This window comes from Drosophila miranda, assembly GCF_003369915.1.
Source record: "Drosophila miranda strain MSH22 chromosome Y unlocalized genomic scaffold, D.miranda_PacBio2.1 Contig_Y1_pilon, whole genome shotgun sequence".
Taxonomy (NCBI): Eukaryota; Metazoa; Arthropoda; class Insecta; order Diptera; family Drosophilidae; genus Drosophila; species Drosophila miranda.
Genome location: NW_022881603.1, coordinates 50,709,244 through 50,724,317, shown reverse-complemented (window position 1 = coordinate 50,724,317; position 15,074 = coordinate 50,709,244). Strand labels below are relative to the sequence as shown.

The window sequence follows — 15,074 nt, the reverse complement described above, 5'->3', positions numbered from 1 at the left end:
ATCTCCCTCTGGACAGGCGGCGCTTCTCCGGACAGCCGCGGAGACTACTACGACGACCCCCACGAAGAGTACTCCGACTGCCGCTACGAGGGCGACTACGAGGGCGACTACTCGATGCCCACCGAGGAGGACCAAGAGGAGGAGTCGTGCTCCTGTCAGAGCCAGACCTGTCAGAGCCAGAGCGAGTTCAGCTCGATAGAGCGCACCGAGTCGGACTCGGAGTGGGAGGAGCTCTCCGACGGCCCTTCCTCCAGGGTCTCTCCGCTGGAGTCCCTCGGCGCAGTCGTGCTCTCCACAATGCAGCCGGAGCACCGTCAGCGCATGGTGGCCTTGTACCACCTCGTCTTGGAGACCGCTGTGGTCAAGGTCGTGCTGCTGGTGCTGCAACTGCTGTGCTGCGCGGTGTTCTGGCTGGTCGAGAAGACCGTGGGCTTCAACGAAACCGTCGGCTTGAAGCGCCACCGATTGTGGAACAGCAAGTTCAAGCTGCGCACCATCCAGCGCCAGTTGCTGTGGCGCATGGCCAATGCCCGGGGCGACGAGACGCTCGTCTTCTTTGCCGTGCTCATGACCACGCCCTGGCTTTTCTCCCTCAGCCTCCTGGGATTCATCCTGTCCCTAGCGGCGCTCCTGAAGAAGACCGTCGAGCAGCTGCTGTTCCAGATACGCCTGCACCTCGTGCTCTAGGCGCAGCCATCGAGCAGAAAGCAGCAAGCAGTATCCAATCACACACTGACAGAAGACACACGGCCACACGCCCGACACTCCACCCCTCCCCACAGAGATGTTTGCACTTCCATTTGGGCATCTATTTTCGTTGATGCTGGCAACGCAATGCACGGAATCGTCTCTCCGTTTTTGGCCGCAATGAAAATAGATACCGAAATATTCGAAATTCAAAGTCAATTTCCACGAGACAGAGCGAGACAGGCCTTCTTCTTTTGGTTTACGGCCTTTCTTTCTTCTGCCTTTGGCATCGCCCACTCCACTCTTTATTTTTCTTGCATTAAATTGGCAATAATATGAACTCGCCTTCTCTTTCTGCTTAGTAGAATTCCCCTGTCGCCGATAGCCCGCATCCTCTGCGTTCCAGAATCTGCGGAGTTTTCCAGCGGGGGCTACTGGCGTGCATCAGCCGTCGAGTAGATTGAATGGGAACGCTGCCAGCATATATGTACTATGTGTGTGTGTGCCCAACTAACGCAGACAACTGCGTTCTAGAATGAAATATTAATTCATTGGCAGATCCCCCTTCATCGCTCTCTGTTTCCCTCGGAGGGTGGCAGGGTACTGGGTGTCTACGCTGCTCGGCGCTGGCCTGTATCTAATCGCGCCTGCCTTGCTGTGTACCCACTGTAGATGCATATGTACATACAGTTGTTAATCAATGTCCGTTGATTGTCGCGTCGTTGCTTGGAGGGGGAATCCCCCTAATATTAAAGCTGGGAACCTATGCCAGAGCAGAACGCAATACTTTTCATATCCCACCTTGGGTTTCCTTAACCAATCCCATAACTTTCGACATTGACAATGAGGCTTCATCAGCATTCGTTCGCTCGCAGTCATTATCATAATGATGATGATAATGATAATAATGTGCATGTGTGTGGTGTGTGACTCTCGTTTAGGACCTGAGCTCAAAAGTGCAATGCACGGCATAAAAATCAACACGAGCTGATTCAAGGGGTAAAGATATGTATCTTTGGCACACCGAAGTGCCGACACTCTTTCAATTCAAGCTTGTTCACAGCCCAGTGATTCGCAAATGCGGCCAATGAGTATGTGTTGTGAGTATATAACAGCCCATCCGATCCGATCAGGCGATTCATCAGTGACGATTTTCTCTCCTTTCGCTTTTCTGCCTAGTGGGGTCCCAAGTGTGGGAAAAGCCACGAGGGCGTGAAACTCAAGAAAAGCATGAAGAAAATTTCGATTGAACCGGTGACTAGATCATGGTCTTCCTCGAGCGAACCGACTGCCTTTGTTCAACTGGGACGATGAGGTCTGAGCGTGTCCATCTCGGCCAGTGAGAACTTGCTCGTAGCGGGTCAGCAGATTGGTGCGGACAATGGCGCCGTTCAGTTCCGCCTAGGCCTTGATGGCCTGTGGGAAAAGAGAGGGGAGAAAACAGTTGGATAAAGCCGAGGAAGAAAAGGAAATATAAACCCACCTGAGTATCGCTGACAGCCAGACCATTCAGGAGATTGAACAGCACAATGGTCATGAAGAACACAAAGAGCAGGAAGATCAGGTAAGTGTAGACGCTGTCAAACTTTATGTCACCGGCATTAAATTCTCCCGTGAGCATCACAATCGTCTTGATGACCACCTCGATGGGGACGGAGAATGTGTTGAAGTGACCATCATCTTCTCCCTCCTTTGCTGGCTCTGGCGTGCTGTCCTTCGGAGAGGAGGAATCCACCTGGGGCTTGCCAAACAGTATGTAGAAGCACAGACTAAACGTAAGCACAAAGATCGAGTAGAGAGCAAAGCTCTTGATGAAGCTGCTGGAGACGGCGCGCAGCATGAGCATGTGCGTCGAAATTGAGAGTACTGGCAGGGAGCCAACCAGCAGGCAGAACTCCACGGACACCAGCAGAATGGTGAAGACGGCCAGTATGCGCTGCGTCTCCTTGTCGTAGCCGGCTTCCATGCAGGTTAGGATCGACAAGACAATGAGAGCCACCTCCATCAGGTTCGTGATGGACCTGAAGTACAGCAGCGGCGACATGGCAAGCTGTATGACCTCTCGGATCATGAGATACACAATCCCTATCCAAGAGAACAGGCCGAAGAGGTCAGTCAGGCCCGTGTGGTCGCTTTCGTGGAACTTAAGGAGCGTATGCGTGATAATGGAGGCAGTGAAGAGAGAGTAAAGTAGAAAGTTCAGATAGAAGATCACCGAGAGGCGGTGCCACTTGAGGAAGAGGAAACTCGAGATTAGCGGGTGCTGCAGCAGGTAACGCAGCACCTTGGAATCGGCGATGTATGCGATTGGAGTCATCTCGTCCTCCAATTGGTGAGGATGGCCAATGCTCCGCTTGTCCGACTGCCCGGGCTCTCGCTGGCGTCTCATCAGATTCTTGTAGTTGATGATGATCTCGAAACTCTGGTCACCGGGCTTCTCCCCGTTGGTGGTGATGCAAGAATCGAAGTGCTCCTCCAGCACTTTCGGGTCCATCTCCTGTATGGGAAGATCTCCGAACGCGCTTCTCGCCCCGATGTACGCTCCCTGCCGTAGAAGCTCCTGTGCCACCTTTGTGTTGCGATACTTGACCGCATAGAAGAGTGGCGCCAGGCCAGCCTTGTCCGCCTCATTGATGTCCACACGATTGCTCTCGAGCAGCAGCTGGAAGCAGCGCTGGTGGTCACAGAAGTCGTCCAGCGGCTGCTCACCCGTCTCGAGGATGGCCTCAAAGGCTCGCAGCTTGCCCCGCTTGATACTCTCCGCCAGCAGGGACTGATACTCCACCTGGTTGGCATTGCATTGGTTGTCTGCGTTTCCGCTGACGTTCTGGTGGTACTCCGCGAACTGTTGCTCGAACTGGTTCTCGTCTCCGTCCCGCAGCGTGCGGAGGAGTCGCTCGCAGTCGATCTCTGCTCCGGCCTCGCGCAGCTCCGGCAACGGCAGTTCCCTCAGCATCTGGCGTACCTTCCCGTTCCGATAGCTGTCAATGTCCAACTGTGGTTGTTTCAGGAAAAGTCAGATCAGCTCCAGCTTAGTGCCTGCCTCAATTTTTCTATTCTTCAGCACATGGTGGAGGGGCGTGAACTCTCCCTGATCCACCAAATTCGGAGAGGCTCCGTACTCGAGCAGCAGCTGAATGCAGGAGCCCACCTGAGAGGCATTCGATCGTCCTGGCGATTGGCCTGGGCACCGCTGTCCAGGGCAGTGTGGAATTCCCGTATGTCCCGATTAGCGAGGGCTGCGCTCAACTGGCCCTGCGGATCGATGAATCCGCAGTTGTTAGAGCTCATTCTGCTGTCTGCAAAGAGTCAAGTGAGAATGGGGAGGATGAGCTATGTCAATGTGGGCTTTCGTTAATCTTATCCAACCCACGCTGCGTATGAGTAACTTCTAATGCCGTTTCTATGAAAATGATGCCAGAACCCGCATTGTTAGAGCTCTGCTCTGGTCAATGGAGGGAGGTCTGACCCAACAGACGGTTTCTGTACAGACCTTGGAATGGCCGAAACAAAAGCATGAGAGTGGACCGACCCCCGCAACAAACGGTATTTGACAACGCTTCATGCTACGATGATTTTCGCACAAATGAGGCAGAGCCACAGTCAGAGCCACAGTCACAGCCACATCCGCAGCCGAAAGATACCCCACAGGTTTCTCGAAAAATAAAAACCAAATCTTCGTTTTGGGGGCAATTAAAGAAAGCGTCTTTAAGTGGTTTTTGTGGTACCCGAACTACAGACTTAATTTGCCCTCCCGTGTAGTTATTAAATTATAACAATCCAACTGAAGACAAGGTAAGACAAGGCCTGAGAAGTACTCAGGGAGTGGCTTGATTATTCAAAGTGATCTACAAATTTGAATCAAGTTTGGTGTTCGATCTCGCTCGCCTTTTGGTATATCAAAATTTAACGATCATAAAGAATAATCATAAAATAATCGACACATCAATATCAATTAGCAATCAATTGGTTACGCTTTATGCTTTGAATACTGTTCCGAATGGAGCTTTAGATAAAGCCCTGGGCAGTGCTGAAATCTTGCGATTTATAGGCGGCTCTTTTCGTAAATTTCAAGGCGGCTTCTTCTGTGGGATCTGATCCCTCCAGCCGTCAGCTCAACGTCTTCAACGCTCTGTTGTGTTCTGTTCTGTTCTTTTCCGTTCTGTCTGCTGTCTGCTTTGATGCTTGAAATGTGTGAGAAATCGGCTAATCACACATGAGACCTGGCTAATTTGAATATTCCCCACTGATTGTTTATCAATAGCCTACGAATTGGGAATCAGGAAACATCGTCTTCTCTTTTGTAGGTAGCTCTTCGGCTAATGTTGCTTTAGTATGCAAACAAATTGAGGATTGTAAATGACGCCCCTGGGGTCAAAATTTGTCGTTGATAAGATAAACAGAATCGCACAATCACCTTCCTTAATTGGCCCTTTATTTGATATTTTCTTGTCTCCCATTTTAACCTCTTCCCCATTCTGGTATTTGTTTTTCCACCTGAGTACGAGTATTTGCCCAAGCAATTGACAAACAACTTCATTGTTTGTCCAAGCTGAAGCTCGACCCAAAGTCTTACTAAGACATCGGTTGACAGAATGGCGTAATATCACAATAATTAACAGAAAACTTAACAGCAAACGATTTCAAAAGTGAGCAACTCCTCTCTCAGTCGCATCTGACCCTAGCAATTAAGAGCACTACTTTCAGAAATATTGATGTAGTCAAGGTAATCTATACTTATTGCGAAAAGCTTCGGAAAACACAAATTGCCCTTAAACTCTTAAACATTTGCTTCATCTACGGAAACCAGTCGAAATCACAGAGTATACGGAGTCTGGAGTGGAATTTTATTCCCCCTTCTCTTGGATCTCACATATGTATATACTATAACACTGGTAAAAAAAAAAGTACTCGTATCACTCTGGAATTTGAGAATAAAGTGTGTCACAAAGGAAAGGGAGTCCAACGACATTATTACTAGTTTTAAAAGCTGTTGGTGCAGCTGCAAAAGTGAAATCAGCAAATGACAACACTTCGGAAAGAGTAAGTCAATTCCCACGAGACAGAGCGAGACAGGCCTTCTTCTTTTGGTTTACGGCCTTTCTTTCTTCTGCCTTTGGCATCGCCCACTCCACTCTCTTTATTTTTCTTGCATTAAATTGGCAATAATATGAACTCGCCTTCTCTTTCTGCTTAGTAGTATTCCCCTGTCGCCGATAGCCAGCATCCTCTGCGTTCCAGAATCTGCGGAAGTTTCCAGCGGGGCTACTGGCGTGCATCAGCCGTCGAGTAGATTGAATGGGAACGCTGCCAGCATATATGTACTATGTATGTGTGTGCCCAACTAACGCAGACAACTGCGTTCTAGAATGAAATATTAATTCATTGGATACGCACACACAGATCCCCCTTCATCGCTCTCTGTTTCCCTCGGAGGGTGGCAGGGTACTGGGTGTCTACGCTGCTCGGCGCTGGCCTGTATCTAATCGCGCCTGCCTTGCTGTGTACCCACTGTAGATGCATATGTACATACAGTTGTTAATCAATGTCCGTTGATTGTCGCATCGTTGCTTGGAGGGGGAATCCCCCTAATATTAAAGCTGGGAACCTATGCCAGAGCAGACCGCAATACTTTTCATATCCCACCTTGGGTTTCCTTAACCAATCCCATAACTTTTGTCATTGACAATGAGGCTTCATCAGCATTCGTTCGCTCACAGTCATTATCATAATGATGATGATAATGATAATAATGTGCATGTGTGTGGTGTGTGACTCTCGTTTAGGACCTGAGCTCAAAAGTGCAATGCACGGCAGAAAAATCAACACGAGCTGATTCAAGGGGTAAAGATATGTATCTTTGGCACACCGAAGTGCCGACACTCTTTCAATTCAAGCTTGTTCACAGCCCAGCGATTCGCAAATGCGGCCAATGAGTATGTGTTGTGAGTATATAACAGCCCATCCGATCCGATCAGGCGATTCATCAGTGAAGATTTTCTCTCCTTTCGCTTTTCTGCCTAGTGGGGTCCCAAGTGTGGGAAAAGCCACGAGGGCATGAAACTCAAGAAAAGCATGAAGAAAATTACGATTGAACCGGTGACTAGCTCATGGTCTTCCTCGAGCGAACCGACTGCCTTTGTTCAACTGGGACGATGAGGTCTGAGCGTGTCCATCTCGGCCAGTGAGAACTTGCTCGTAGCGGGTCAGCAGATTGGTGCGGACAATGGCGCCGTTCAGTTCCGCCTGGGCCTTGATGGCCTGTGGGAAAAGAGAGGGGAGAAAACAGTTGGATAAAGCCGAGGAAGAAAAGGAAATATAAACCCACCTGAGTATCGCTGACAGCCAGACCATTCAGGAGATTGAACAGCACAATGGTCATGAAGAACACAAAGAGCAGGAAGATCAGGTAAGTGTAGACGCTGTCAAACTTTATGTAACCGGCATCAAACTCTCCCGTGAGCATCACAATCGTCTTGATGAGCGCCTCGATGGGCACGGAGAATGTGATGAAGTGACCATCATCTTCTCCCTCCTTTGCTGGCTCTGGCGTGCTGTCCTTCGGAGAGGAGGAATCCTCCTGGGGCTTGCCAAACAGTATGTAGAAGTACAGACTAAACGTAAGCACAAAGATCGAGTAGAGAGCAAAGCTCTTGATGAAGCTGCTGGAGACGGCGCGCAGCATGAGCATGTGCGTCGAAATTGAGAGTACTGGCAGGGAGCCAACCAGCAGGCAGAACTCCACGGACACCAGCAGAATGGTGAAGACGGCCAGTATGCGCTGCGTCTCCTTGTCGTAGCTGGCTTCCATGCAGGTTAGGATCGACAAGACACTGAGAGCCACCTCCATCAGGTTCGTGATGGACCTGAAGTACAGCAGCGGCGACATGGCAAGCTGTATGACCTTTCGGATCATGAGATACACAATCCCTATCCAAGAGAACAGGCCGAAGAGGGCAGTCAGTCCCGTGTGGTCGCTTTCGTGGAACTTAAGGAGCGTATGCGTGATAATGGAGGCAGTGAAGAGAGAGTAAAGTAGAAAGTTCAGATAGAAGATCACCGAGAGGCGGTGCCACTTGAGGAAGAGGAAACTCGAGATTAGCGGGTGCTGCAGCAGGTAACGCAGCTCCTTGGAATCGGCGATGTATGCGATTGGAGTCATCTCGTCCTCCAATTGGTGAGGATGGCCAATGCTCCGCTTGTCCGACTGCCCGGGCTCTCGCTGGCGTCTCATCAGATTCTTGTAGTTGATGATGATCTCGAAACTCTGGTCACCGGGCTTCTCCCCGTTGGTGGTGATGCAGGAATCGAAGTGCTCCTCCAGCACTTTCGGGTCCATCTCCTGTATGGGAAGATCTCCGAACGCGCTTCTCGCCCCGATGTACGCTCCCTGCCGTAGAAGCTCCTGTGCCACCTTTGTGTTGCGATACTTGACCGCATAGGAGAGTGGCGCCAGGCCAGCCTTGTCCGCCTCATTGATGTCCACACGATCGCTCTCGAGCAGCAGCTGGAAGCAGCGCTGGTGGTCACAGAAGTCGTCCAGCGGCTGCTCTCCCAGGCGACTGATAACCGCGTTCAGCAGCTTGGAATGCGATGTCAGCCTCAGCTGCGGATGCTTCAACAGCTTCTCTAGCGCCCTGTGGTTGCCCCAGATTACGGCCAACTCCACGGGGCTGATGTCGCTCAATTTTGAAGGATTAATGTTGATGCCCGTCTCGAGGATGGCCTCAAAGGCTCGCAGCTTGCCCCGCTTGATACTCTCCGCCAGCAGGGACTGATACTCCTCCTGGTTGGCATTGCATTGGTTGTCTGCGTTTCCGCTGACGTTCTGGTGGTACTCCGCGAACTGTTGCTCGAACTGGTTCTCGTCTCCGTCCCGCAGCGTGCGGAGGAGTCGCTCGCAGTCGATCTCTGCTCCGGCCTCGCGCAGCTCCGGCAACGGCAGTTCCCTCAGCATCTGGCGTACCTGCCCGTTCCGATAGCTGTCAATGTCCAACTGTGGTTGTTTCAGGAAAAGTCGGATCAGCTCCAGCTTAGTGCCTGCCTCAATATTTCTATTCTTCAGCACATGGTGGAGGGGCGTGAACTCGCCCTGATCCACCAAATTCGGAGAGGCTCCGTAGTCGAGCAGCAGCTGAATGCAGGAGCCCACCTGAGAGGCATTCGATCGTCCTGGCGATTGGCCTGGGCACCGCTGTCCAGGGCAGTGTGGAATTCCCGTATGTCCCGATTAGCGAGGGCTGCGCTCAACTGGCCCTGCGGATCGATGAAACCGCAGTTGTTAGAGCTCATTCTGCTGTCAAGTGAGAATGGGGTGGATGAGCTATGCCAATGTGGGCTTTCGTTAATCTTATCCAACCCACGCTGCGTATGAGTAACTTCTAATGCCGTTTCTATGAAACTTTCTGTTCTGTTCTTTTCCGTTCTGTCTGCTGTCTGCTTTGATGCTTGAAATGTGTGAGAAATCGGCTAATCACACATGAGACCTGGCTAATTTGAATATTCCCCCACTGATTGTTTATCAATAGCCTACGAATTGGGAATCAGGAAACATCGTCTTCTCTTTTGTAGGTAGCTCTTCGGCTAATGTTGCTTTAGTATGCAAACAAATTGAGGATTGTAAATGACGCCCCTGGGGTCAAAATTTGTCGTTGATAAGATAAACAGAATCGCACAATCACCTTCCTTAATTGGCCCTTTATTTGATATTTTCTTGTCTCCCATTTTAACCTCTTCCCATTCTGGTATTTGTTTTTCCACCTGAGTACGAGTATTTGCCCAAGCAATTGACAAACAACTTCATTGTTTGTCCAAGCTGAAGCTCGACCCAAAGTCTTACTAAGACATCGGTTGACAGAATGGCGTAATATCACAATAATTAACAGAAAACTTAACAGCAAACGATTTCAAAAGTGAGCAACTCCTCTCTCAGTCGCATCTGACCCTAGCAATTAAGAGCACTACTTTCAGAAATATTGATGTAGTCAAGGTAATCTATACTTATTGCGAAAAGCTTCGGAAAACACAAATTGCCCTTAAACTCTTAAACATTTGCTTCATCTACGGAAACCAGTCGAAATCACAGAGTATACGGAGTCTGGAGTGGAATTTTATTCCCCCTTCTCTTGGAGCTCACATATGTATATACTATAACACTGGTAAAAAAAAGTACTCGTATCACTCTGGAATTTGAGAATAAAGTGTGTCACAAAGGAAAGGGAGTCCAACGACATTATTACTAGTTTTAAAAGAAAAATAATAATGAGATTATCTTCATTCGCGATTCGAAAACTGTTTCGACTTCTAATTTTTTCTTTGAGTGAATTTATATTTATAAACCTTTCAGCCCTGTTCTTCTTTCTGTCTGTGGGAACATCTGGAATTTGGAGACTGAGAGAGCTGGAGCCTAGGAAATTGCCCAACAAAATTGGCTCTGAGCTGCACACCGAATCCTCTACTAAAGTTCTTTGAGTTGGTGCAGCTGCAAAAGTGAAATCAGCAAATGACAACAATTCGGAAAGAGTAAGTAGAAGGGGGACAGACGTGATTAATGTAAAGTTTTTAACGCGATAAACTGAATATGTATATGTCCAGCTGCACAGGATCAGCAGCGTTTCTCCGATCGTCTGTCAATAATTTATACTATATACGTACTGTCTTACACTGCTATAACATTCACACATGATATTTTACCATACCCTTCCCGAATACGTGATGTGATCAGATCGAGAGACCCTCTAGCTGCGTGGGAGGAGGAGAGCAGAGTAAACACTAAACTAAATTGCTTATCCATAAAGTCTGTTTTTTGGCAAGCTGTGCTTGGATTCTTTATCCAATTTATGGCATTATTATACCCGATACTCAAAATGAGTATTGGGGTATATTAGATTTGTGGTAAAATTGGATGTGTGTAACGTCCAGAAGGAATCGTTTCCGACCCCATAAAGTATATATATTCTTGATCAGCATCAATAGCCGAGTCGATTGAGCCATGTCTGTCTGTCCGTCTGTCCGTCCGTCCGTCTGTCCGTCCGTCCGTCTGTCCGTCTGTCCGTCCCCTTCAGCGCCTAGTGCTCAAAGACTATAAGAGCTATAGCAACGATGTTTTGGATCTAGACTTCTGTGATATGTCACTGCTACAAGAAAATTTCAAAACTTTGCCCCGCCCACTTCCGCTCCCACAAAGGGCGAAAATCTGTGGCATCCACGATACGAGAAAACCAAAAACGCAGAATCGTAGAAGATGACTATATCTTCTAGAGGGCAAATTCTGAACCAGATCGTATAATTATTATAGCCAGAATCAAGAAAACAATTTCATTCTTTCTCGCTCTGTCTCTCTCTAACACACAGGTTTCATGGTCGGTTTTGCCAATTGCAAAATATGAGTTCAAGGATCTCAGCACCCATAAGAGCTAGAGCAACTAAATTTGGTATCCACACTCCTGTGATATCGGACCTTGACCGTTTTGTGTCAAAATTTCGCCACACCCCCTTCCGCCACGCAAAGGACGAAAATCTGGGGCATCCACAAATCTCAGAGACGATTAATGCTAGAGTAACCAAATTTAGTATCCGCACTCCTGTTAGATCTCACTATAAAACGTATATCTCAGAATTTCGTCCCACCCCCTTCCACACAAAGGACGAAAATCTGTTGCATCCACAATATTGCAGATTCGAGAAAACTAAAAACGCAAAATCATAGATAATGACAATATCTATCAGATTGCTGAATCTGGATCAGATCGGATCATTTTTGTAGCCAAAAGCAAGAAATCAATTTGCAGTATCGGGTATAAATGTAGAGTTGCGGTCTCCGCAGCAACTCACAACGTTCCCCCTCGTTTTTTTTATGCATTCTCAGCGTTTTGCTGCACTTAATGAACAACAGGCGATGGTCTGGCCCGAGACGCTTTGCTTACACTTGGCATTAAAACTGGAAAAACAAAGGGAAATAACCAAAAATTCTACTATGAAGAAAAAAGTACTCGGGTGTGGCAGAAAAAAACTACAATCTTGATCTACAAATGAAGTTTTTTTACAGTGAAATATATACTTGACTTGTAGTGAAACGCAGCCCCGAAATTGTCATCATAAAAACTTCGTAATTAAGATTGTTCGGAGCAGAACCCAGCCGATTAGCTGCTTGCCAAATAGCACCTAATTCTTGGCCCTCAGCCGCATATTTTGTTTGTTACTTATGTCTATGTCACTCATTTGTTTGTTAAAGCTTTGCGCTTGCTTGCCCTGCTAAACGCTCTCTGCCAGCTCGCTCTTCGCTATCTCCGCTTTGCGTCTGCCTACCGACGTCGGCCGAGCGAAGCTGCGCTTAGCGATCGGAGCTGCAATGTAAAGGGCAGGCAAGCCACACTTGCAATTTGGATGTCACGCATTAAAGAACATATCGTAATTTTATTTCTGCGACGAGTTTTATTTAATTCGAAATAATTAGTCGGCCGATTGGGGATAAAAAACATTATCTCCACAAAGATGAATGCGTGAGGAGATGGGGCTGGAGCTGAGACCAAGCATGACTTCATGCTGAACCGCCTCCGAGTGGCGTCCGCAGATAAAAAGCAACAAAATATAGTTGTATACAAGAAATGTTTAGCTGGCACCGAAATACGGACAGCTCACAAACACATGGACACATGCTTAACTTAACTAAAGTGGATACACACACATGCATCGCATATACATGTAAAGGACAGTGTATCAAGCAGTTAGCACTATCCCATCTAAATTAACATTTGAACTTAAGATACCATCGATAAGACCTAACCGATATAACCAGACTTAACCGATGTTTAAAAGACCTAACCGATAAGGGGTTATCGATACGGGAGTCGGTTGTTGGAAGTAGAAGCAGAAAGTTGAACAAAAAGTCGGAAGAACAGACTCATTAATTGCACATCTTAAATCATACACTTTGTACTCTTTTTCGAAAAACACTATTAATAAACGATACATTATTATTAATCTTACATTTGGGGGCTCGTCCGCGTCGAACACAGAGCTCGGAGTGTGTGAAAAAGAAAAACAGAAGAAAGCAGAAGCTGATGCAAGAAGAGGATTGTTGAAAAGTTGTTAAAGTTGTTGTTTGTAGCTACATAATTGACGTTCCGGACCTCCGGATATTGCCACCACAGGTACTAGGCCTGTGGTGACTAAACCACTGGTGGGAGTCCCACCAAAACGACAAGTTTTTGTTTCACGGCTGGCCCCTGACCTCACATCTAATGATGTAATTGCTTTTATTCAAAGCAAAATAAAAGCCGTGGGCTTAAAGGTGGAGAAATTTAACTTCTCTTATGCCAGGGAGATAGCCTCGTTTAAGATAAGCATCTCCCCAACTCAATTTGACACCATTTGCTCCGCCAAATTTTGGCCGGAGCATTTGGTGGTGAAGGAGTTTAAGGCTAAGAAGAAGAATAGGCCCCCATATCCCTTCCAAACCTTTCCAGTGTGCCACCCTCAACCTCAACCTCAACTTCCTCTTCCTCAACTTCCCGTCTCGCTTCCACCTTTCCAAAAAACTAACTTCTCTTTTAGTAACCTATCAGAATGTAAGAGGCTTGCGTAGTAAGCTCAGCATTCTTTTCCGGGATAGTGTTGCATTTGCTTCCCACGTTATTGTGTTTACTGAAACCTGGTTAAAGCCGGACATTCTTAGTTCCGAGGTTTTGGCAGGTCGGTACACAACTTTTAGAAAGGACCGTTCGTCTCGACGGGCAGGGGGGGTTCTAATTGCAGTGGACTCTTACTTCACGTCGGAACACTTCACAGTCCAAGTTCAACAGGAACTGGAATTCCTGTGTGTAAAACTGATTCTTCCCGCTTTCGCTATATTCATTACTTGCTCGTATATCCCACCTTCTTCGGATATTTCAATTTATGAGCAACACTTGTCCGCTTTAACCGCTGTTTCTTCCTCGCTATCTGATAAAGATCGTATGATAGTTCTTGGTGACTTCAACTTGCCAGGAACTGTTTGGTCTTCGGTAAACGAGTCTAGTATCCTAGTGCCCATGTCACGACATGACTTTGTTGACGGCTTGCTTGACCTATCCCTGTCTCAAGTCAACCATGTGAATAATTCCTTGGGTCGATTGCTTGATCTGTGCTTTGTATCGGATCCGACCATAGTGTTGTTAACCCGAGCCCTTCCGCTCACTATACCTAAAGACGCCTACCACCCTACTTTCGAGGTGTCGCTAGATATAGGACCAACTGTATTGGATCGGTCGAGTAGGCTGCCCGAACGTGTCCGCTGCTTTCGTAAAGCCGAGTTTGCGAAGCTTAATAACCTCATTAGGGATTTTGATTGGTCCGCTTTGTACTTGTGCACTGATATCATAAAAGGCACAAACATTTTTTACAATGCTCTTGGCACATTTTTCGATTCTTGTGTCCCGCTTTCTTGTCCGACTAGATCTGGAAAACCCCCTTGGTTTACCAAAGAGTTATCCAGTCTAAAAAACTTAAAATCAAGACTATATAAAAAATTTCAAGAAGTGGGTTCTCCTAGTTCTCACTCTCGCTATGTATTAGCTCGGTCAAACTTTTCAGTTCTTAATGCTCAATGCTATAAGAACTACCTATCTCGATGCAGGATACGTTTTTCTCAGGACCCTAAACAGTTTTACAGCTTCGTAAACAGTAAGCGTAGAACGTCCGCACACCCATCCTCGCTATCATTTTGTAATACGTCGGCAAATAATGATCAGGCAATTGCCGATCTTTTTGCCCAATTCTTCCAAACCACCTATTCTGAGGAAAGCTACTCTGGTCACCCGTACCCATACGGTTTACCGAGGTCGAACGGCATTTTCAGTCCCTTGTTAAATGAATGTTCCCTACTTCATGATCTTCGACTAGTTAAGCCGGTGTTTTCACCGGGTCCAGACGGGGTTCCAGGTTGTGTACTCAGGTACTGCGCCGAGGCTCTGTGTGGACCTTTGGTTAAACTATTCACCCTATCCATTGATTCTTCTTGCTTCCCCCCGATCTGGAAGGAATCGTTTATAATTCCTCTCCATAAAAAAGGTAGCAAGTCTGATGCAAAAAATTATAGAGGTATAGCAAAGTTATCCGCTATTCCTAAAATGTTTGAGAAGGTTTTAACTCCGCACTTGCAACATCTCTGCAAGTCACTTATATCTCCAACTCAGCATGGATTTATAAGGCGGCGATCAACCACCACGAACTTGTTAGAGTTTACCTCTTTCATTATTAAAGGCTTTCAAGGTAACTTACAGACGGATGTTATTTACACCGACTTTAGTAAAGCATTCGACTCTGTAAACCATTCCCTTTTAGCGCATAAACTTGACCTTTTAGGGTTTCCGCCCAACCTCCTGAGATGGATTTCTAGCTATCTTTGT

At 47.3% G+C, this 15,074-nt stretch overlaps 1 protein-coding gene across 1 annotated transcript; it reads right to left on the bottom strand.

The window, feature by feature from the left end:
* Positions 1-6,873: 6,873 nt before the first annotated feature.
* On the bottom strand, positions 6,874-8,827 carry LOC117192051 (transient receptor potential cation channel protein painless-like; the record flags this gene model as incomplete). The annotated part of the gene is made up of 2 exons (XM_033396767.1): positions 6,874-6,948; positions 7,016-8,827. Coding segments are annotated over 2 exons (1,887 nt in total), but the record flags the coding sequence as incomplete, so codon positions are not given.
* Between the last annotated feature and the right edge of the window lie 6,247 nt (positions 8,828-15,074).